The sequence below is a fragment of the Pyxicephalus adspersus genome, chromosome 1, assembly GCF_032062135.1.
Source record: "Pyxicephalus adspersus chromosome 1, UCB_Pads_2.0, whole genome shotgun sequence".
Classification (NCBI taxonomy): Eukaryota; Metazoa; Chordata; class Amphibia; order Anura; family Pyxicephalidae; genus Pyxicephalus; species Pyxicephalus adspersus.
The window spans coordinates 64,889,707-64,915,270 of NC_092858.1; the positions used below are offsets into that span (position 1 = coordinate 64,889,707).

A 25,564-nucleotide genomic window follows, 5' to 3' on the forward strand; every position below is an offset into this window, starting at 1 on the left:
TATCAACATGTGTAGATCAGTTTCCATTCTGTTTTAGGGGGCTGTTCTTACAGATTGTGATAGACTCTTTCCACCAATTGCATTGTTCCTAGCAAGGTGTCCCTGCCTGCATGCCCAAGAGACAGGAAACACACACAAAAGCTGGAGTATCCTGTTATTCATTTTGCTGCTGGATGAGATTTGAGGAACCGCATCTCTTATGCAAAAATTAACCATGAAGGTTAAGTGGAATTTGTATTTACTTTTTTTTTTTTTTTAAATCTCTGTTTAGATCTGTAGGTTGGTAATATAACCTATAATGTTTTATGGCTGTTGGCTGGTACCATCCCTAATCAAACACAATATTTTGAGGTGTAATGATGTCAGCTGATAATAAAATACAGTGACAAGCTTGTGTGATGTTCACTGTAATGATGTAAATGTTAAAGACTCACAACCTGTAGTGCTGCAAAGGTGACCATTTTATACGTGTTTTGTTTTTTAGACTTTTGAAGCCAATGACCTGTATCAAGGACAAAACTTTAACAAGGTGCTGAATTCCCTTGTTCTGCTAAATAAAGTCACAGCAGGTATGTACAGTGTGTCAAAGGGTAAATCTATTATTGTTCCTTTTTATATACCGGGGTTTGCTGCCTCCTATATGTTGATGATATTTAAAATGTAGAGTTCAGGCCCTCTTATTATTAACCTGCATTCATACAGCACCAGCCTATTACACAGCACTATACAAAGTCTATAGTCATGTCACTAGCTGTCCCTCAAAGGAGCTCACAATCTAATGTCCCTACCATAGTCCTATGTCATTAACACAGTCTAAGGAAAACCCAATATCCCAACTGCATGCTTTTTGGAATGTTGCAGGAGAATGGGAGAATGTATATAGATAGCGTTGTGACCGAGATTTGAACTTAAGACCCCCGTGCTGGAAAAAAAAGTGCTAGCCACTCAGCCAGAATGCAGCTCTTATACATTTCATCAGTATAATAACTCTACATTCAGCATATAATGAACCCAAAACATCTAAGTGAGAAGAAAGGATGTCAGGCTTCATTGGAAATGTCTAGTTCTTTTCCTATTCTTCCTGTTAGTGTAAACAAAAGCCACATATTGGGATTCACATACTTCTCACCCGGCAAAAAAATAAAATTAAATTGTTTTCCTTTTGTACTTTTATATACTTGGTTGACATTTAGACCATTTGGTCACACTTAGATTGATACACTCCTGCCGAAATGCTAGGCAGGTTACAGACCTATGTTGTTTTTTAGCTGTGTATCTTCCTACTTCACCTTCCTTTTAAACAATTCCTAAGGATTTAAGTTGAAAGTGGTCCTGAGCTCAAAAAGTGGATGCGGCACACAAAGTTCCACTCAAAACAAATGCAGTACACTATCCTTTCTATGCAGTACAGAAAAAGTAGTTCAGACAGTCTTACAACTATGTATTTAGCTGGTTGCTTTCAGTGAATTGGACAGTGTAAGAATTAGGCTGTTTATATCATTACTTGTAGTAAATTTCTGATATTTATGAAACTAAATGATTTAAACGGTTTGCATCTTGCTGCATTTGCAAGTATAATATATTAATACATTCCCAGGAAAAGTGGCAGAGTGCCTGCTTTCATTATGAACATTTTTTCTTTTATTAAGATAGAGTGTTTGGAGTTGGGCTGATTGCTTTTCTTTCCCATCCATTTTCTGTGCCTTTTCCTTTGTCTTCTAGCTGCTTCCTTTTCCAGTAGCAATTTCTAATCTTTAATAATAAACAATGAGTAAGTCGGGGCAGTGGTGGAAAACAGACATCCTGTTCATCACCAACATAAGAAAACACTGGTCATATTAATCCGCTTACGTACTTCCATTTCCTTAACCCTTTGTTTTCCATTCATTTCTACCTGCACTATGACAATACCTTTGTCAACGTGTAACTATCGCCTATGACTATTTTTATTTTATATATATATATATATATATATATATATATATATATATATATATTTTAGAGAGGAAATAGTTAAAACCCCTCTGTAGTATTAAATAGATTTTTAGTTGTTTGCCTGAGGATATGGGAGTGCTTTGCCTAAAGAATATTTATTAGTAGAATATTATAAATATTCTGTAATATTATTTGAGGTTGTTTTACTGTGCTTATTACCAGTGTTTATTTTCTTATAAACATAGCCTCCCACTGGCCTTTTGATGTTTTGGGGTCTCAAACAGTAAAAACTTACTTTTTCTTCCCCCCAAAAATGTCCCTTTGTGTTTTAGGGACAGGAAATCAGAGGAGATGGACACATATATGAAAAAAAAATTTTTGGACACATATATCAGTAAAGACCAAAGTGATGAATCTCTTTACTATCCATGAGAAAAAAAAAAAGGAGTTTACTTTCTCGGTTAAAAGAACCAAGAAAAAGTGTGCTGACTACTATTTTTACCTCCTTATTCATTTGATCATCTTCTGGCTGTATTGCTTTTGAATCACTCACATAGAAAAGTTCTGAACCTCTGGAGTCCTAACCGTAATAGCTGTACAGTTATTTATTGTAAGTGAATATACGACTTTGTAAAGAGCTGCATAATATGTTGGCGCTTTATAAATACTAATTAAGATAATAAAATTATTCTGGTAGGTCAGTGGGAGAGCTGCTTACCTAGCAATGAGGAATCGCAGGACAATTTATCAATATAAGTTTCTTTGTAAAGGTGTCTTTTTTGTAAAGGCTGTTTTTTTTTTTTTTTTTTTTTTTTTGCCTGTTCCGTTCTGCAAAAACAACCTGCCTGAGCACAAATTTTCAAAGCGGAACATTACTTCTACTTTAAAATCTAGCCGGCTACGTGACCATTTGTCAATTAGAAATTTTAACAAGTTTCATTCGACTTTGAAATACATGATTATTTGATTTATTATGCTTTTTTTTTAGCATATCTCGCTTGTGTTTTAGTACTGTTGATGGTGTTGGTAATGTAATCTTTAATAAATTGTGGTTTCTAGATATTGGCTTGGGAAGTGATTCTGTGTGTGCCCGACCCTCTTCACATCGGATAAAGTCCTTCGATTCCCTTGGGTCCCAGTCTATTCTAAGTCGTTCATCAAAATTACTACAGGGTCAATATCGAAGTCTGGTAAGTGTATACATTTGTGTGTCTTGTGCATGTTGAGATACTTGCATGGGTATTGCTGGTACCTTCTCATGCACTTTCATTTTTAATGCATTACAAATTAGTAGCCACACAAAATGTGTATTTTACATGCAGCCTCAGATGGTCGTGTAGTGTTGTATGACCATAGAGTCTTCATTTTCCATGTGTTCTACTCACTTGGTTTCTTGATATTGTATGTATAGATAGGTGTTCCTGATAAAGACAAAGTATAGTATAACTTCTAGAAATTAGTGGTTTATATTATGCTGCCAATGTGTACAATTTAAGAATATCATACATCATATTAATTGTGCAGGTTAAAATTGTATCTGTATCAAATAATTATTTTATTGTTATATAATTATTTTTAATTTGATAACTAATGAGCTTTATTTGATTGTGTTTGGCTTTGTGTGTGTGTTTTTTTTTTTTTGTATTTTTCATATAATCAACCACACTACGGGTAATTTGGTCAAAAATCTATAAACATAAGTCCTGGTAAACACAGGCTAATTTTCACTTCTGATCTGATGGCCAATGTGGTAAAACTATTAGACCTGAAAAGAAATCTGCAACAAATCAATTATTGACAACTGACTTTAAAAGCACACATAGAAAGTGTTGTGTGGAAAACAAGACATACACGAAATACGACAACATGGGTTCCATACACATGCACAAGTACACACTGTTTTGCAACTTGTGACCATTCAATTACTAATCAGATATCAATCAAAACAGTCGGTGAAACTCGCATTTGGCAGTGATTCTGCTCATATGTACCAGGCTCAGCGCTATGTTTTTTGGATTGTGTGAGAAAGCTAGAAAACATGCCAGTAACGGTCGCTTATAGTAGATTTTTCTGCTTTTTTTTTTTTTTTTTTTTTTTTTTTTAATTGTCTGACATTTGACTGGTTTTTGTTCTGATATATTGTTGCATTTTGTTGTTACTTTTTATATATACTGCTAAAGTATACATCTATATAACAACACTAAAGATAGTCAGGGAGATAAATCAACTTTGCTATGTAAATAGCACTGATTTCAAAGTGAGACAATCAAATTATGTAGCTGTAGAGACATTCAATTTTAATTTTGGACCACATAGTGTAGTTTTTTAGTTTAATTTGTAGGTTTAAAAGAGAAGCACCAGCATATTTTCTGAAATAAATTTTCAAACATGTTCTTTAAGAGCTGCATGATGGAGTTAAAAAAAATGGTGGTTCTGACTTTCAGAAAGTAACGGTTGCACAACAGCCATGTGTGACATGTCATAGCCCATAAAGTGTAGTGTTAAGCTAGACAGATGCAAACCTAATTGGTATTTTGGGATACACATTAAAAGTCTGGTCAAACCAATAAGGTTAAAAAGTACCTGATATGTGCTTTGGTTTGCTACTGTGATGCTGTTATTCCACTATACTGTTTTTAGATTTATGGTTCACAAGTAATTGTCACTTCATAACTTATTAAACTTTTCTCCATCTATTTTTATGTGATTTCAGGACATGACCGATAACAGCAACCATCACATGGTGGTGAGAGCAAAGTTTAATTTTCAACAGACCAATGAAGATGAGCTGTCATTCTGTAAAGGAGACATTATCCATGTTACACGGCTGGAAGAGGGCGGCTGGTGGGAGGGAACACATAGTGGTAAAACAGGATGGTTCCCAAGCAACTATGTCCGAGAAATCAAGTCCAATGGTAGGTGGATCCTGTATTTACCATTGCCGATGTATCCTCATAGGTGATCATCCATATAATAAAGTATGACAAGATATTGGCAGAATAATGAAAGATATTTTAACTCTTAATCCAGGTTCACATGTTTGGCTGAAATAGCGCATTATGCATTACCATGAGGTATTCGAACATTGTGCTAAAGCAGCCTATTAAAATGAATGAGCTGCCCTAATGCAAGGTATGTTTGAATGCTATTCAGAAAAAATAGCAGCCCTGTACACTGAAGCACATTAGGGACCTTAGCATATGACACGGTTTTGTGTGGTAGCACACTGCAAGAATATGTATTTTACTTTTTTCTCATAATTGCATGGTTGGAAACAAATACAGTTTTTTATTTTTTTTTAAGTTTTTGCACATCCAGGCGTAAAAAATCATCTACAAGCTTAGGTGAACAAGACATAGCATATTACACTGTTATATTATTTATTTAAAGTGGAAAGAAAAGTTGGAGAAAAATGTGAGAAAGCAGGTTCATTATTGTATGACAATACAATTAGCAAAATAAGGACTAATGGCTTTGTTTGGAAGAATTGACATGAAAAAGCCTCTTGTCTTTAAAATAAAGAATATGCCAGTATGTCTAAGGTTTGCAAAGTTGCATCTGAACACACCACAGGACTTTTGGAACTTAATACTTTAGGCACACAAAACTAAAGTGGAAATGTTTGACCATAATTCACAGCACTAATTTTGGTGAAAACCAACACAGCATTTTGGCACAAACACAGATATGTCAAATATGACTAAAGCTTGCCCATGTAACAGGACAATGACTGATGCGTGTCAATAGAAGAAAAGTTTAAAGAGCTCCCTCTGGTTCTTGTTTTCTGGAGGATAATGCCAGCAGTACCTTTGTTGGGCAACAACACTCCTTCCCATAGGCATAAAAACTGAGCTAAATATTTACACAAACCCTTTACTGTAAATACATTCCCCAATTCCTGGGTTTTTCATTGCAGGTCTAACATGGCAGCCGTACAGCTCCATAATAATTTACTGCATATATTAGTACTGTTTTGCAGTGTGTAGTGACCTATTTTTTGTTTTCCTTCATTATACGCTTCTGAGGGTTGATGTGCTTTTTGTTTTGTTTGAAAGACCACCATCTGGCTTGACCTTGTAATACATGAGACAGCAGATAGTGTGTAAGCAATGATTCCATCTGGCATAATATGCTGGCTACATCACCCAGCAAATGACAATGAGATGAGTAGACTTCTGCATAAAATGCTACATAAGAGTTTGTATATGTAAACTTGCATTTATGGAACAAGTGCACAAACTTCATGCAGTCAGTGTCGCCATCATCACTTTTCAAGATGGCCATTGGCTTGTTTAAAATTTGTCTTCCTGGTTTTTGTAGTAATATACTGGCAGCCCAGAAAATTCTACAGCAGAAAAAAATGAATGTGACTTTAAAATGATTAATAATAGAAGAGTGTTTTCCCACTGCCTTGTTTTGTGTGTGAAACGCAGCATACATTTCTGATGAGCTCCTAACCATTGTATTATGACATATTGTGTCCTAATATATTTTTTGCACTCAAAATGCAATTAGAAAAAAAACCTGAGTTAATACTTGATCACAACTAGCTTGTTCTGAAACTGCATTAGTCTCTTGTTTAATGGCGATAAAAACATTGCTGTCAGGCAGGTCCTTTATGGCAGAAGGAATAGGTTATGGCCTGTAGTAAAATAACCCTACCTGCCTGATCGCAATTTTTAAAAATATACTCACCTCTTCCTGTTTCGTAGCGGGCTCCGCCATCTTCTTTGTCTTCTCATTTTCTTGTTTCGATCTTCAGCCATGTTGATTGGCCAGGATGACAATCATCGCTCAGTCCTGGCAGCTGCAAGGGAAGCCAAGGTGTGCTGAGTTTCTGGCTTCGGAGAACAGTGGTTTTTAGCAGATAAAGGGGAACTAAACCAACAAAAAAAAAAAAACTTACCTTTAATCCCACAGATCCGTCGGGAGGTTTCTTTCTTTGGGTCCCCGTATCCGTCTTCGACCTGGCGCAGAGAAAGTGCCAGGGCACTGACATCTCCTTTCTTCCGGGTTCTTCTTCCTGCGTTACCCGATCTCGCACTGTGCAGGTACGAGATCGGGTGATATAGATTGGGGAAAAAAGATTGCCAATCTCACTGGGCATGCATGCAATTCCATTAGTGAAAGGGGTCCTTCTGCACATGCTGGAGATCTGGGCATGTGCAGAAGGAGCAGCCAAAAGCCTCCCATGGTGACCAAAAAGGTGACAGAAAGCGGAGGTCCTGCACCCTTTTACAAATGCACTTTACATAAAGCTTGGTATTTACTCTTTGAAATGTTCTAGAGTTTTAAAAAGTTGATTTAGTAATTTTAAAATACATTCTTCACTAAAACTAGTAAAAAAAAAAATCAAACAATTTTTTTTCTTGAAATAAGCAGTCTGATCATGCCACTGCTTTGTTTCACAGAGAAACCAGTATCACCCAAGTCTACAACACTGAAAAGCCCACCAAAAGGATTTGAGACATCTGCAATCAACAAAAGCTACTACAATGTGGTAAGCATGAGTACATGTGTAATTTGTACTATTATCCTAAAGTGTACCTGAACTCAGAAAGTCCTTCTAAAAATGATAACTATGTGTATGCTTTCTTCTTTAGTAAAAATGTAAACCTACTTTACCTTTTTCCCTGTCATCATTTAATCTCACTTCTTGTTCTCATTACACACGCAATGGACAGGGTTGAATGTTGATGGCTTGTAGGAGCCTGTTAGTGATGCTAGTGATTCACTTTTGGGGCTTACCTTCAGATTTCAGTCATAACAACCTGTCCCCAACAGATGACTTTATCTCAGACGCTTTTTTTTTTTACAGTTTTTTACCAATACCAATGAATCTGTGTATGATCGGTGTAGGACAAATATATTGCAGCTGTGTTGATTGTATAGCTCAGAGTTCAGATATAATGTTGTACAAAATAATGTATAAATGGTTTACAAATCCATGGAGAAATATTGGAGATTATTTTGAATTAATTGACTGGTGCATTGGACCTGCAGTGAACTTGCTTCTGACCTGCAATTAACCTGCTTTAAGTAGATTTAGCCGTCTCTTAGGCTTGTATGGGGATGCAAAGTAAACAAAGTAAGCAGCATGGTGGCTCAGGGGTTAGCACTCCGGCCTTTGCAGCGCTAGGTCCGAGGTTCGATCCCCAGCCAGGACATTATCTGCATGGAGTTTGCAGGTTCTCCCCGTGTCTGCGTGGGTTTCCTCCCACATCCCAAAAACATGCAGTGAGGTTAATTGGCTTCTCCCTTACAATTGACTAACTCCCTTAGACTTAATGACATATGACTATGATAGGGACAATAGATTGTGAGCTCCTTTGAGGGACAGTTAGTGACACAACTATGGACTATGTACAGCGCTGCGTAATATGATGGCGCTATATAAATACTGTGTAATAATAATAATAATAATAATAACAAAGCCTGTTGACACAAGCCTACATTATGCTTTAATGGTAAAGCAAGGCTGTAGAAATACAGTGGATGGAGTTTAGGCACTAAGAATGTCACAAATAGCTCCGTGTAATTAAATATTTTATGTCCTTATTGCCATATGGGGTTATTTTGTATGCCTTGTATTTCTAGTACCACAAAAAACACAGAGATTTGTTAATACAATTGTATGGGGAGCTTTCTTTAGATGTGTAGAACTGACAACAATTCATATGCCGTGTCTGGCCAGCTTCTCAAACACACACAAATGTGGGCTTGGTACTATTGAACAATGAATGGCAGACCTGTGTGTTTATTTGAGACAGTGAAGGCCACAGAACAAGGCCAATGAATCATATCAGCTGGTAGGACAATAACGCCCTCTTGTGGTGTAAAGTTATACATGTTTACATGCTCTGTTTTTTTTTCATTTAAAAATGTTTGTGGTCTCTCCGCTGCTTCCATTATTACTTCCTTAGTTATAAAGGATACACATTTTTACCCAGTGGAAGAAAATATTAATGAAGTAAGAAAATTGTATTATTAACAAAGGTCATTATTTTACTATTTTTTTAACCTTAGGTAATTACTAATTCCTTAACACTGAATGCACTGAAAGAACACAATCTGTCACATTGTTGTGTTACACAAAATGCAACCTGATAACTTTTTCTTGGTAAGGTTAGTTATTATGTTTACACCAATAATTGTAGTTAGTAGTCAGTAACCAGATAGAATTTGTAGGTATAAATTGAGATAAAAAATGTGGTTATTAACATGAACATGTGCTCTAATAATGATGTAAAGAATTGGTAATGATGGGTAAAGGGTCATACTGGCCTAAAGTTTAACCATGATTGTTATAAAATGTGACAGTTTAATAGAAGACTTTGCTTCTGAATCACGTTTTTTTATGGATACGGTACAATGATGTGCAGAGAGAAGTTGCCAAAATGCAATTGTAACACACTTGAGTACAAGAAGCAAAGGTTGCTTTAGTTAAAACAAAAGAATGTAAAATGCAATAAACAGCAATGCTGTATTCCTGTAAATATTTTACTGGAATAATGCCAATCCTGGCTACCTTAGGTAATGGTGTAAATCTGATGCCTTCATACTACAATATGTCCAGGGTGAACCTATCTTTATTGCCTAGTTAAACCTTAAAGCTACGTACATATATAGAAAGAAAATACTTGTGTTACAGTTTTGGAGGTGGATGTGACACTTTTGTCAGTAAAAATATAAACCGGTACAGAAAAACAGAGAAATGCCTTACCTGGCTTACCCCAACAGAAACTTGGTCCATATTCACCACTTTAGGAAATAGCACTGTAAACATTTTCTGAATATTTTTTCGTTTGCAGTCGGGAACATTTTTATTTACAAGAGGTGCTCAATTTTAGAGTTTACCTAAATGATGTTAAGGCTGAACTTCATATGCTTATGTAAACACATGCAACACATTTAAACTGCCTTAATATGCCACTTTATAGGTTTCTGACATGTTTTTTTTAAACATTTCTTAGTGTATAGTAAATAATACATATTATAATAAACGGAAAAAGGCAATAGAAAGAACAGACGGCTCCTCCGTCACAGCCCACAAGGTCTCCTGCTCTGACTAGCTTGCTGAAGCAACTATCTGAGAAATATCCTGGATTCCTTTATCCTTTTTTCAAGAAAAATGTCTACACAATTGTTCAATACCAGCCGAATGTTATCCAATAACCGTTTTTAAACTTCTTCCCATACTTTGGTAATCTACTTTACCCAAACCATACAGTCCCAACTATATACCCCTGAGGAAGCCAAGTTAGACGAAAAGTGTTGGGTAACTAAGACTGTAATAGTTAAAAAACAACTGTAGTTGTTTTAAGTATAGTATGGATACCCCAAGACCATGACAAAATAATGGGCTTGGGAATGTACAAATTGATTGATATTTAAATATGTATAAATTATTGTATGAATACATAATGATTCTTTCTTTTGCCTTTTTTTAGTTAAATAATGAATTATTCACTGTGTAAATACAATACAATACATAATTTTAATGAATATTTTAACTTTATTACAAATTCTTTACTCATACAATAAAACAATACCATACAGAATACCATGGATTATCACTGAGTACATATAGGTGAACATGTAACTACCAGACTTCCATATGTGGTCCTAGCATATTCTCTGCTTCTAATCACATCCACAGGTAGTCCCCGAGTTAAGGACATTCGACATACAGACACCGCCTAGATACAAACGAGGCTTCCCTGCTCACTCGTGTGCAGGATGGAGGCTTGAAGGGGGTAGTTTGTATGACTTGCGGAAGAAATCTTTTGCTAAACGCAGCTGAAGTTGGGGGTGATCTTAAGAGTGGAGCCAATCTGTAACATCTTGTAACTCTTTAATGACCAAGACAAACTCTGCAGCTGTTTTGCATATCAAAGCACAGCTTGCTCCAGAAGTTAATGAATGTCTAGGCTCCATAAAGTTTTTTTTATTTTTTTTTGCTTCGTGATTAACTCAGTGAGGTTTTTTTTTTTTTTTTTACAGTAACTGTAACCACACTGCCTAATATTATGTTGAGACAAACATCTGTCCTAATTGCACATTAAAATAAAGTACCTGTTCTGACCTACATACAAATTCAAGAACACACCTACAGTCCCTATCTCGTATGTAACTGGGGGACTACCTGTATATGGCTTCATCTTTTTACTGAAAGGGCAAATAAATTAGGATCAATGGATCACTCAACTCTTTTCACAGTCAATGTACTGCTTCTTCAGGATATATGTATACACTATATTATGAAAAAAACAAATAAACAATGTCTTATAACTACACATTGACCTACATATGTGTCTGTGAGTGCAGTAATGTTTTACTTGTAGAAGTTTCAGTCACAATATTTTAAAACCACAATGATTCCATAACTGCTAGAATAATGGATAATGGGGGCACTTGCTGCATAAATGGTCTATTCAAATAGAAAAATATTAATTATTCATTACATTTTTAAGGCAGGCAGTATGCAGTCTGTATTTTGTAATTCCATCCAGGCTAATTGGTAGAAACCTATGTGTTGGTGCTAGTGAGTGATACAATAAAACAGTACGTTATAGTAAATGTCTTGATGTAGAGGTCTAATAATTCTGGAATTATGGTGCAACTGAAAAACTGAGTGAAAAGTATCCCTTGGGTTTTGCTATCCCCTCTTCCAAATATATATTTCTTAGGTATTACTTGCTAGCTGTGTCTTCCTATTGTAGCTTGCTGGCCTGAGAATAAAGGTTTCTTTAATGTTCCATTTCCAAAGTGCCATAACCCATAGCAACCATAAGTCATGTTTAACCTACCTGCCTCCAGTAAATCCACTCACTGGTTACTATAGTTTCTGAACTTCATACATAGTTGTTTTTTCAAATAATGAAAAAAATCTGCCTGTGTCAGGGGTTTTGTGTTTACTCTTTATTCTTGAGAGAACTGTGAACTCTTTGAGAGAATCTTCCTTCTTGTATACTGGGATGTCTCTAAGCTGAGATGTCTTCACTATTCATTGCTTGCTTGGCATAGATTGTTTATCCGGCACTTCAACAGCAAGCCTCTGTTTTAGTACTTGTCAATTCCTCCAGTGCTGTAAGGGAATGGGGAGACTAAGTGCTTGCAGTGTCATGGGCGCTTCTTTGAGCAGCTACAGTGCTTGTAATCCACGCAGAAGGACATGGCAGAAGGGGACTGCAAGAGAGGTGACATGCCCTTTTTTGCTTCTGTGATAAAATCACAGAAATGTTTTATTACATAAGTCATAGGTGATGTCTTTTTTCTGTATTGAAGTGTGTGTGTGTGTGTGTGTGTGTGTGTGTGGTCTGAGGGTTGGCTTGTACTTTATTCTAAACTAATTTTGAGGGAAATGGCTCTGGGAGTGTAAGAATATTTAAATGGTATTTTTTTTCTTTAGTAATATATAGCTTGTAACACTATGTATTTATGTGATTATGCTCTTTTAACATACTGTTGGGGAATATATGTATTTCTTATTCTTCCTTTTTTTAATTTTGTATTAAACAGTTCTGAATTACTTAGGTCAGGAAAAGCTAAACTCCAGGCACACCAAACAAAAACCATTTAGTATACAAAGGTATTATTCAATTAATTTAGTATAGCCACAAACCTGCATGTATTATATTGGTTTTCTGCAATCCTCAGCATTGCAATAGAGACAATGAGAGGAGAAACACTATTAGTTTGCAGGTTCATTTAGAGCCAGAGATCATAGTTACCTTGTGTTCATCCAGTAAGGTCACAGACCTGGCCATGCTTTCTGGCAGACTTACCTGGATAATTAAAGCAGCTGAACTGATTTACAATTCACTTGATTTACAATTCTCAGATTAAATATATGCTTTAGCCTGCACTTCATCTTCAGAGATTGTATATATAAGTATTTTTATCTTCCTATGTGTTTGTGAACCTGTTTGGAACAATTGGACCATAACCATGTTTGAATTCTCTGTTTGTTGCTCCACCAGTCAGGCTATGTTTGTCTATTAATTAAAACCTAAAACTGTTAAGTAAATTAAAACTGTTAACTGTTTAGACATTTTTTTCCCCTTTCATATCAATAAAAAAAAATCTTAAATGCAAGCATTTTACCTAGAAAGCATGCTGACTTTGATGTCTGCATAGGAAATGATTGTACCCTATGACTTCTTTTTCATGAATTCTTTATTTTATGCATTTTTATAACCTTCTACCCTTGTTGCCGAAGAAAGTACTGAATAACTTTACACTTAAATTAATGATCTGAAACTTAGCATTAATCTGGGAATACAACAGTATGTGTATTTACTTACATGGATATATATAATATTTTCTCTCTATTTTCATGTTTAGAAAAATAATTGTTTCCTTTATGGTACGTTTATGGTATGTTTTGTGTATTTTGCTTCTTAAGGCTGTCTCCAAGTGGCCTGTGTCATCTTTGCTTTAGCCAACTAATTACTTTGTGACATTTCTGATGCACACTAATATAGTAGAATAGGGCCAGTTTACTGTGGAGGTCAATAATTAGGTCTTCAGCTGGGAATGAACTTGCAAAATGCAACAAAATGCTCTTATTTCCTTCTGTGAAGTTTGAAATGAATGGGAGCATTCAGTGAAAATGAACAGCCTTTAGTGTACTTGTTGAATAAAACATCAAGGCTTTCTGTCAATGCTGTCCAGTCACTATACCCAGCACAGTCAGAAATGGGAGCATTTAATTTTGGAAATGATGGAAATGATGTATGCCGAGTCTGACAAGCTTTATAACTAGATTTATAAACATATCAGATGTCCTGTAAGTCATGTGGGATGGAATTGTGCCTACCATCAAAATGTTAGTGGTGTCCACCATCTGTAGGTGCTATTTGCATTTTAAGTTTATATCAATTCAGTATACTGTGAAAAGTCCGACTGCAGTCTGTTGGGTGTTGTGGTGAATTAGGATACGTTAAGCACAGTTTGGATCTAAACTAATTGGGTAACATAACCTCTATATAGTATTTGTAAGAAAAAATATTCCTGTTCTTTCATTTGTCATAATCCTGTAAAGGTTTGGCACAAACATGATATGGCTTTTTGCTTACTCCCAGTGATGTTCAAGTATAAACTTCAGACAACCTTTAATATTAATATGTAAAAAATGCATAATTATGTACATCAATACATAGAATGTACCCTCATTATCCAAAGCTGGCAGTAAAATAGTCTGGGTAGCATTTTAAACTGAATTTAGGCAAAATTATTTTGTACTTCCCCTCCCCACTGTGCAAGGGTTAATTGCTAAATTGGTCCACAGCTTGATACAAGAGGAGTAAAACCTCAAGCGGAATTTTCAATAAAATAAAAAATCCCTCTTAATTTTACTTCTGCAGAGCCCCCCGATCCCTCCACACCTGGCCCCAATTCAATCCTGCTCCACCTGGGATTCTTCCTTCCTCCCAGTGCAGGAAGCATCGGGCACCGCCATCTTCTGCATTCTGTCACTAAATTACCAGATCTCGCACTTTTGCTTTATATAAAAGAATTGTCTACCTTTTTTATTCAAAGTAAAAATTTTGGAGATAGGTCCGTTTTAACTTAGACCTCACCCGCTCAGTAGTCCGTTCTTCTCTGCTGCACTTAATCTGTACCCTGTAGACTTTTTGTAAGTTTTACTGCCTGGCCAGCCCCAGTCTGACCTCTTCATTCCCTTTAGTGCAAGTTTAGGAGCCTTGCACTGTATGTAATGATGCCTGTATGTACTAGCCCACAAACAAAGGCCAAAGAGCTGTCACCTTACTTCTTGATTCTGCAGCGATGTCTTGGGCTGTGTACACACCTGCAATTTTTGTCACTGGAAACAAACTTTTGTGATCATTCTCAGCAACAAAATTGACAGATCAACATGGCAAGGAAACTAGAACTGTGTGTGTGGATCCTGACTAGAGGACAGGATGGAAAACCTCTTACATGTGGCATAGTAAAATGCATGCAGAATCTATTAGCATTTTTACACAGTGAAAGTAAAAAAAAAATTGATATACCACTTTTGTCAAGTGATAACCTTAACATGATTTTTTGACACATCTAATAAATCTATTTTGATTTTTGTAGGTGCTACAAAACATTTTAGAAACTGAGAATGAATACTCCAAGGAGATCCAGACTTTGTTATCTAATTACCTTCGCCATTTACAATCCAGCGAACGGTAAGATTTCTGATCTATAACCTTTTGCTTAGGTTAAAGTTGTAGGTGTTGAATAAATTATTTTTCTTTTTACGCTTTACTATACTAAATTGTATATGGAGTGGAATACTTCAAATAAATTTATCTCAAATTGTTTTACCTACTTAAAAATAACTGAAGCTGACTATACGCTGTATAGTACAATCTCCTTTGTAATGACAACTATGTAATGTAAGGCCCGTTTACAAATCCATTGGTAATATTTTTCTTCATTTTGCATTAAATTTGCCTCCTAAATTTTTCGTTCCAGTTTTACATTTTGGTTTTAACTTTGTTTTTTTAATTAAGGAATTTGAACTAATATTAGGCTTTTTGATCAAGGTCTATAAAAATAGGAATTTATTTCTGCTCCACAAAAACCAGTCAGAACCTCATAAGTGCATATTTTCAAGTGTGCAGCAAACAGTTATCATGTCAATATAACCCAAAATCCCTGTGTTGTTGTTGATACTGGAATGTTTCCAATATCTTGTTCAATCTATTCCATGAAAAATATTTTAGCTATGAAGTCAAAAGGGGGCCCTACCCAATACTAACAAGGCTTACCTAATAAAGTAACTGGTCAGTGTATATTTTCCACAAGCTGAGAAATCAGAATGAGCATTCTCTAACCTCTCAGATGTGAATATTCTACCTGGAATAGCAGTCATATTTTCCAAATGTAATAATTATACGGATCTCTCCCATTTTACGCTTTTTTTTTTTCTCTCTTTTCTCTTCCTACCTCCTGGAGAACCTCTGCATCAATAAAGATTGTACCCCAGCTGAAAATATATAACAAGCTTTACAATAATACATAATTATACTTCTCCTATGTATATATGTTCTCCAATGCAATGATGTTTGTGTATTTTTCTTTTTCTTTAAGGCTTAGTCCAACTAGTATCTCTTACTTGATGGGAAATCTGGAGGACATTTGCACCTTCCAGCAGATGTTGGTTCAGTCACTGGAAGAATGTACCAAGTATGTTTTTTATTTATTTTTTATCTGTGCCAAGTGAACCATGTGCTAGTTTCAGTAGGAAAACTTAGGGTTTGGCTTAGTTCTTCTAAAGCAGCCTTTCTCAACCTTAATAAAATAGGGTACCCTTGAAATAACTTTCAGGTCTTTAGTGAACCCCTTCTATAATCATTTTATCTACAGCTTACACACAGTACATTACAGTGCAGATATGGTATTCAACGGAAAGAATGCCTGGTATATTGCTGGCCAAATACACAAAATATAATTGGTGTTAGCTAAATACAAACACATATTCCTCATTGATCAAGGAACCCCCTAGCAACAGATGTATTTTGCGCTATAGAATGAAAACTTTAGTTTAAACCACAAAAAACATTAGAGAGCTGTCCCTGTTCATGTTGTGCACAGCACACACTCTGTTCTGTGACAAATTATTTTGGAACTCCTTTATGATTGTAATCATTTTATGTGTGACTTGACCATGAAATCCACACAGCAAATGTAACAAGTTTTCTACTGCAGCTGTGAATAAAGCCATCCAAAAACAGGCTATGCTAATGATCAGTATACATTGGAGTACATTGTGCACCATGATTGTAAGGGTCTCACTTTGTATGTGACCAAGTTGCATTTGGTTAATTTGCATTTTTTGAAAAAGCGTATTATGTGGTTGAAGCCTGGGTTTTTTCACAGTAAGTTATATATAACACAGAAATTGTGTCTCAGCATTTTTCTTGGACTTCTTTTTTGTTTGTATAAAAAATTATGTGCCCATGCATAGTGTGTGTTGTGTTGTGTTGTGTTGAGTTGTGTTGCCTGTCTAGTATACATTTGTTGCCTGGTGTTTGCAATGTAAATGTAATTCTTTACTTCCATATTGCTACCTTTATAAAGCTTCAACACTGGTGTTTGAAAAAATTATTTTAGCATTACTTAGTTTTTTAGTAACTTTTACTTAACTTTAGTAACATTTTTTTAACTTTAAAGTTGTATATAGCTGAAATCTAAAAAAAAAGTATTGGTTGATGGTGCTTTAGAATCTCTGTTGGATCTTGTGCATACTTGACATGAGATCTGACGCCAGAACAGGTTCCCTACTCATATAAAAGTTTATATTTCAAAGATACAGGGAACAGTAGTTATCAGGGCAGAAATAGTGGTCTTCCCAGCCTAGATGTAGACTGCTATGGAAACCTGATGAACTTGCTAATCCTTGTTAAAAACTAGGAGAATAAAAAGTTTTCCCTGAGTATAAACCTTTTTTTTCCCAGAAAAATGTTTTACATATTGTGGATGTTGAATTATTTTACCAGTAAGTTTCCGAATTCGGCAGCCTGTGACCACTAAGTCAGCATCTAAGTAGTTTCACATAATTGAAGCCAGTAGACCTTAACTGAGAATTTGCAGTGACTTTACATAGTATTTAGAATAGACATGGCACAATTTAAAACAATTGTCTTCCTTCTTAATACTAGTGGTTGTCTGACAGTCATCTGGCTTTGTAATCTCGTGTCACTTATTTCCATGGGCATACTTACTGAACTGTGGAAATTCCTAATACATTGGATTTAGAGTTATACAATTGATAGTTCTAGTAGAATATTGCCTTTTTTTAAGGATGCTGTTAATCATCTAAATGAAACGGGGAAAATGTGGATTTTAGTGCAAATATAATATGTAATAATTATACCCCTAAAAAAATATAATTGACTGTATAGTCATTATATCTCTAAGCCCAGTCTGTTAACCAGACCCTTAACTCTAAATCTTAATCCACCCTTTTATGCTGGCTAAACTTAAAATCAACTCGCAAGTGACTTCATACACTCTTAACCACTTAGCACAAAGATGACTAGGTTAATGTAACCTTCCATTATTCCTCCTGTAAAGATAAAAAAATTTACGAACTGTTGATGATAGGTTGCCTTTGTGTATGATTAAAAGCTATTTAAAATGGCTAGTATTGGTCTTTGTGCAACTTCTTTGCCTAATACCTGCAAATTCAACAAATTGCTATGAAACATTGTTTTAATCTGTGTAATAATATTACTCATATTGGACTTTCACTTTAGATTGCCTGAAGGTCAGCAGCGAGTTGGAGGATGCTTTATGAACCTCATGCCGAAGATGAAGAATCTTTATATGGCTTATTGTGCCAATCACCCATCAGCTGTAAATATCCTCACACAACATAGGTAAGGCTTGATATAAACATGTTTTTTGATCACACTGAAATTGAAAGGTGTATTTTATTAGAAGTGTATTTTTAATCTACCTTCTGGTAGAGCAGAAACTGTGCTTGAGACTAAAATTTTAAATGCAATAGAAATACCATACTTGCATGTGTGTTCAAATCATTATTTATACTTGGTATGACTGCTTAATATTTTTATATTCTCCTGTGCTCACAAAGTCCCAGTTTCAGCAGTCATTTTTTCGTAATTGGCTATTGCAGAGGCCTTTGTAATCTGTGGTACATCTTAAACCTGTTATCGTGATTTTTTAGAAAACCAAACAAATCGTTTTTCCTTGGGTGGCAGTGCCCTATAAATTTGACTGTTCTTTGGGAAGAGCTAGGAAAAGCTGGGCTAAATGGTCTCCTGAAAATATTTAACCTCCTGAGCGGTTCATTTCTCTCCGGTTTAATATGTCTAAAAGGGGTACATTTGTTTTTTGTGAATTTTTTTTTTTTTTACAGTATAATAGTTTGAGTATAATAAAGTTTGAAACACAAAATCATGTAAAAATAATAAATTAAACAAAAAAAGTATTTTATTTTTTCATTTAAAAAATTTAAAAAATGTAAAAAATTAAATATTATACTTTTATAATATACTGTAAAATAAATGTTCATAAAAAACAATGTAATGCTTTTACACATAAAAAATCCACTGTATTGCATTCAGTACAGTTATTTTGTATTGAATGCAATACAAACGGTTTCGAATTTCTCGCCCCGCCCTGAACTGAACAACTGCTCGTACCGACGTCGCCAGGAACATGGAAGAACAACGTCGGTGGATCGGGTAAGCGCAGTATTTACTATCTTTCCCATAGGTTTACCTACCCCAAGTGTGACTCGGGGTTACCGCTCCTACCATCTTTTTTTCTACCTCGAGTCACACTCGGGGTTACTGCTGGGGAGGTTAAAGCCCAATAGCTAAAATACCAAAAATCTGCAAAGCAGTAATTTGCTGCAAATGAAAGACCCCTGCACTGATGTAAAAGTTAAAGAAAATACATTTTTTTTTCTGAACAAAAGGTTGTTTTTGTCAATGTTTTCATTACTAATATTTAGGACAAAATTTATTTTAGTAGCTGTCCTCAAAATTAAAAAGGAGGGTTAAAAACTAGACACCCTGGCAAATCATTCCTTGTTCTATACAGTGTCTCTGTGTGAAGGCAGGCATTGATATAGTTATGTCTTTGTTTCTTTGTCTCAGAGTCCCAAGCAAGCAACAGTGAGCAGTACAGTAGCGGCATAACTAAATTTCTCTCCCAATTTCCTGAGACTAGCAGTTAATAGGGTCAGTGCCATAGATCTGCAACTTCACATATTTGGTTATAAAGCTATATGGAGATACATGTCTAGGCCCCTTACATACCAGAGATGATGTGTGTTATATATTAAAAATGGTTAATTTAAAGTTCTTTTGAACTATTCTAATTTATTGCTATTTTTTATAGTGCTGAAGAAGTTTTATTACTTAAGCCCCCTTTAATGACCCTAATGAATGAATGTGTATTACTTATGATTGCAAACAGTAGATATCTATAGACCGGATTTTGATCTCTGTAAATAAGTGAATCAAAAAAATATGAAAAAATATGTAGTGGGGGTCTGACATTTGAAACCCCACTGTATTTATAATTCTTTTACATTATAAATGTAAATTTATGCTGTGCAAACAATATCAAAGTATCTGGGAAGTACATATGTTGTTAGAAAAACCCTAAATATGTAACACTCGGGTATTGTGACATCAGGCTAGGTAAATGCTTTCCAATCTCTCTTAACAATATTCTTTTACATTCCACCTTCTCAAACAGTGGTTGTGATCTAGTTGTCTATCACAAGTCGTATTATTCTCATTTTTTCCCAAAGTGGTTTAGGAATATTTTATGATTTAGAAATGAACATTGAAAAAAAAAAAAAGAAAAAAAAAAAAAACGCATTAAAATGTATTAGTTACAATCAAATCTGTGTATCCATAATAAAAAAGAAAATTTCAGAAAGCAAATATAATTAATTTGCTAGGTCTAGGGGTCAAAGAGAAAGGGATTAGATTTTAGAGGTCTGGTGATTCAGGCTCTTCCCTCGCCAGTATTATAGGGATGTAGTTGAACTCCCTGCAGCTTTAAGGGGCACAAATCAATTTGCATTACAGTATGCTACAGTAAATGAGGATACTGGGGCACTTTGGGACATCTATATCAGTCCCCAGTTGCTTCTTGGTATTCGGCATTCACATTTTCCCAATCATCTTTTTTATTTTGGATGATTGAATACAGGGTTGGAAAATTGGAGGTATTGGCCAATGCTTGTCAAAGTAATAGTGCTCATATTACAGCCAATGTTAGCGTTTTTTCTGTATGTGATTTGCAATCATACACAGTTGATATTTGTTAATGCTGCATTTTGATTTTTATTAGGCTGCACCTATTTAATGTCTACAATGTTTATATTTGGAAGGCTGTGCAACAAAAAATAAATTGGCATCTTATTGTAAATATTACAATCTATTCTTTGTCGATTTTTATATTCAAGTCTGTTGCCTGATGATTATTGGGTCAACACATAATTGTCAGGAAGCTTTACTTCTATATGTTAAAGTGGTTACCACTAAAATAGCTTATCTTTTTGGCACTTATGCTAAAGTTAATAAGACCCTGAATGGCAAGCTATGTTTTACCTTCTTTTCATACATATTATGTGTAGTGAGTTAATTGCACAGCATGTTTGTGGAGTAACTGGAGCATGGATAAGCAAGGCAGAGAATTCTTTGTGTCTCCTGCTCGCTGCCTTCCCCAAGCTTGTGCTGGAGAGGTGATGTCATCCTCCCATCAGATTCTAGAGAAAGGAGCCCCAGCCTTCTATCAGGACACAAAACAAACTGCTCATATTCTGTTGCAGCATTGTGCGTTGGTTCTCTCTGTACAATGCGGTGCTTGTGTGCCATCCTGAGGCCTGTTAGCTCTGAAAGTTCCTGCTCCATCTACTACAAGCAGCAGTCGGCTTCAAAAGTGTGAGTTGTACATAAAATTTGTGTAAAATTATTTTGTGCAAGTTGCTTAACACATTTACTTTGTGTAAGGCCTTCTCTTGCCCCTGGAATAACAGATGTCCTTATCCTACATCATGTCTTCTGGGAGTCATTCCCAGGCTAATGTGCTGTGTTCTTCTGATCAATTTATCTACTTATGTGTTTTCAACTGTGATGGCATACGGTTGTTGAGTAATCCATACCTTCACTAATACACATTTACAACAAATATTTCATGAAGCCTGCATAGCCTTGAAATAAATTTAAAGAAAATTTGTAAATTGCTAATATAATGGACTTTGTAGGTATGTGCAAAAACTTGTACAACTATGAAAGCAATTTATTAATTGTATTAAAACCAATTATTGTGCAGAAATAGCACAGATGTCAGTTTATTTTCCTTTAACAATCTTGCATGTTCACCCACCTATTTTATTTTCACCAACAAATTTTCTAATCATAAACTGTGAGCTGGATTCAAATAGGTTTCCAAAAAGATGAATTATACTGCTGTGTGTATGGTACTGTACAAAGTATTGTCCTTATATTTTTCCTTTATTTTGTGTGTTACACACTTCCTGTCAGCTGTGCTAAACAAACTGTTGGTTTAACACCAAATGTATTGGGCAAAATTGTAGGTTATTTGTAAGTAAATGGATCAGTTGTAGCAGATTAGACTTGCAGGAGCTGGAGAGCATAGCCCATCAGACCCATCATAGTTACACTATTACCTGACTTGTTAAAGAACTGATATGCATTTTAGGTCTATGAAAGTTAAAGCACAAATGGTAGTTAAACCAAAGACACATTTTTAAATAAACGGGTGACGGAGCACAGCTGCACCTTCCTGACATCAGTAATTATCGGCTGAAATATTATCATAATTAGACCATTCTTTGTGGTGATGCAAAAAAATGGAATTGCTGACAAAATTCTCTATGGTGGTCAAAGGAACTTTTCCTTTTTTTGTAGGTGGTTTGCTTGTTACATGTGTACTTTTTTCCATGTTTTGCATCCATATATTGCATTGTCTGCAAGCTAGTTACAAAGGAGATAGTCTGGCATTTTTTACAAGAATCAAAATCAAGAAAGAATATTTTGTCCTTTTGTGGTGCGACTTGAAATTTATACTCAATACCCAATCAACACACTGGGGAATCTGTAATTTCCCCTTTGCTTTTAGACATTGATTTCAATTTCCTTCCTCCTACTACTTGCTTCACTTACAAAAGATTCCACAATACCATCATAGTATACTTGGCATGTTCTTCTACTAAAAGGTAATGTGTATACACAATCTACAGCCTTAGGCTACGTACATGCGTTAGATTCATGATCCTTTCCAATGACAAAAGACTAAATGATGCATGAATGAGTGCTGTACATACAGAACAGAGAACGGCACCCCGCTGCGCTCTCTCCTCTTCACACCAGGGAGGATCTATGAATGACGTCGGACGAGCGCTGTACACACGCCATATTCTTGATATCAGCCCTGTGGTGATTATCGGGCGGGAATCACCTGACATGTATGTAGCTTTATTCAGTAAACGTTTGCAAACTGATAAAATGGTGCCAACAGAGTACTAATACTTCTGCTTGCACGGTAGTGGTGGATTTTCCTAATACATACTACTTTATTAGAAAGTCTTACCAATTAGTGCCTCAAGCTCTTGGTTTATGGATGCTGCTTTGTCCACATATCTTGCTTCCCTCTGTTTAACAAAAAATGAAATGCTTCCAAAATAGACACATATCTCTTACTGAACAAAAAAAAAGCAAACATTTGTATTAATATACAAAGTAGTAAAAACACTTATTAACAAAAACAATTAATAATTACATTAAATAACAATTAAAAATTGCAATAACATTAAAAAATAGTTTGGTAACTGGTGCAGTATCACAGAAGTGCCTAAATTATTCCTGGTTGACAAATCTAACCTAAAGAGTAGTATGTAACCCAATCACCTATTTTAAAATTTACATCTTAACCTTCATGTAATATCAAAAATAATTCCTAATCTTTTTATTAAATTTTATTAAAATATCTGGTAATGCTGTATTGAAGCACCTTGTTCTGGCACTTTGTTATAGGGCAGTGTTTCCCACCTGACTAGTTGTCAAAATGCATTAAGCAATATTTAATGTAATCTATAGGATGATTTGCAACGTATGGATTGTCGGTGTGTTTTATTTATTAAACATACACGGACTTTACATTCTATCTAAATCAAAAGATGTTTTTTATCTTGTTTATTTTCTGTTCTGACCAGTCCTGCAATCCAGGCTTCTGCATGTGAAGGCCCTTTGTTAAGATGATTCGGAAGTCTGTGGGCTGTACTGCTTGCTGAAGTCTAGGACTTCTTGTGCTATGGCGGCATTGGGAGCTAGCAATGTTGTTGTTCACACAGCATCACACTTTAAAGCAGTAAATTTTTCATGCTGCTGATCTGCATTTACTAAACTGCTATTTTGTACATGATCTAATATGTTATTTTAGCTGCTATGTCTGAATGGGTATAGGTTTTGTTGAAAATCCCTGTTTAGCTAATTAGCTTTTACTATAACAAAAATAGTGTTTCTTTAAAAAACACAGCTACAGCTTGGGTGAAATTGGGTGATATAGAGCAGGATAATGATCCCAAGCACACCTGCAAATTTACAACAGAATAGTTGAAAAAGAAGTCCAGACCTCCACCCGATTAAAATATGCTGTGCTGGAATCTTAAAGTCGCTGTGCATAAACAAAGATCTTCATAAACTAAAGCAATATTTTGTGGGGCATAATTCTTCCACAGCCATGTGAGAAACCTAAAAAAGTCAAAAAGATAACTATTAATTCAAGTTATTGCTACTAAAGGTGGATCTGCAACTAATTAATCATGGGGGTTCTTGTCACATGGATACTCAATTTTGATTTCTTTTTTTGGTAAATAAATAATATGGTGAAGTCTGCTGTGTGTTTTAACACTTGATATGAGATTAAAAAAACTAGACACTGCTAAAGACTAGATGATTTTTAAAATTATTTCTTGATACATATAACCTTTGAATTTTAGGTGAGTTTGAGGTGTCCTTCCTTGCTGTATTTTATTAAGATGCATTGAAGTAATTTGATGTTTTGTTGTTTTTAATTGATCATAGGAAAATGACATTTTTTCTGCAGATTTACAATAAATTGAAAGGAAGTATTCAGAAAAATGAAACTGCTTTAAAAGAGAGAATGACAGAGTGTTTGTAACCTGTGCTGACAAATATTTTAATATTTTTCTTCTCTATCTATAATTTTAGTGAAGAGCTTGGGGAATTCATGGAGATGAAAGGTGCCAACAGTCCTGGTATTCTTGTGTTAACGACTGGTCTGAGTAAGCCATTTATGCGCCTGGACAAATATCCAACATTACTTAAAGAGTTAGAACGACATATGGAGGTATTACATGCAATTTTTATTTTTTTGTAACATCAGATTAGCTGAAGTTTTTTTACTCTGCAGTAATGAATAAAAGGATCTCCATTTTGCAATTCCACCGTTGTTAAACTGCTGCCCCTGACATTATTCACTGCTACGATCAAAGAAAAAATGCAACAGTATTACTGGCTAATACCGTGTTTCCCCAAAAATAAGACAGTGTCTTATATTTATTTTACCTCTGAAAATCTCATTAGGGCTTATTTTCAGGGGATGTCTTTTTTTTCTCACAAAAAATCTATATTTATTCATGTACAAAAATCTGTATTTACCAAAACCTGTAACCAATATTACTACAGAAAGATACCTCTGTGTTACCTCTGACCTGTCAAAATCACAGATTTCTTCTGTTATATACAAGAAGTCATGAATAAGAATTGACATAAATGAGTAATGAAAAGAAACACAGCTTCATAAGCAAACAAGTGCAACATAACAAGAAAATGTGCTGACAATGAACATGTGACTCATAGAGTTACATGTTAAATCTGAGTAAAAGCAAAACAAAATACACCAACCTCTGCTAGTGTCACACCAGAGTACTGTAGGTTAATTAACCCTGCGATTTCTTCACCCCTTGCTCCAGTGCTTTTGAAATCTCCTGCTCTCTCTCTCTCTGCTCCCTCCTTCCTCTTGGTATCCCTCCGTGTACCACGTGACCACACCCTCCGAAGAAGCCAATAGGGCTTACTTTCGGGGGAGGGCT

The 25,564-nt window shown here is 35.3% G+C and overlaps 1 protein-coding gene across 4 annotated transcripts in view; it reads left to right on the top strand.

The window, feature by feature from the left end:
- The window catches only part of ARHGEF7 (Rho guanine nucleotide exchange factor 7), a 77,235-nt gene that overhangs the window by 20,891 nt on the left and 30,780 nt on the right, over positions 1-25,564 (top strand). For all 4 annotated transcript variants that reach the window (XM_072412087.1, XM_072412064.1, XM_072412079.1 and 1 more), the window contains exons 3-10: positions 485-569; positions 2,995-3,125; positions 4,649-4,850; positions 7,347-7,435; positions 15,025-15,119; positions 16,027-16,122; positions 18,195-18,317; positions 24,681-24,819. In XM_072412087.1, the coding sequence (XP_072268188.1) occupies positions 485-569; positions 2,995-3,125; positions 4,649-4,850; positions 7,347-7,435; positions 15,025-15,119; positions 16,027-16,122; positions 18,195-18,317; positions 24,681-24,819 (960 nt within the window). The remainder of the gene's footprint in view (positions 1-484; positions 570-2,994; positions 3,126-4,648; positions 4,851-7,346; positions 7,436-15,024; positions 15,120-16,026; positions 16,123-18,194; positions 18,318-24,680; positions 24,820-25,564) is intronic.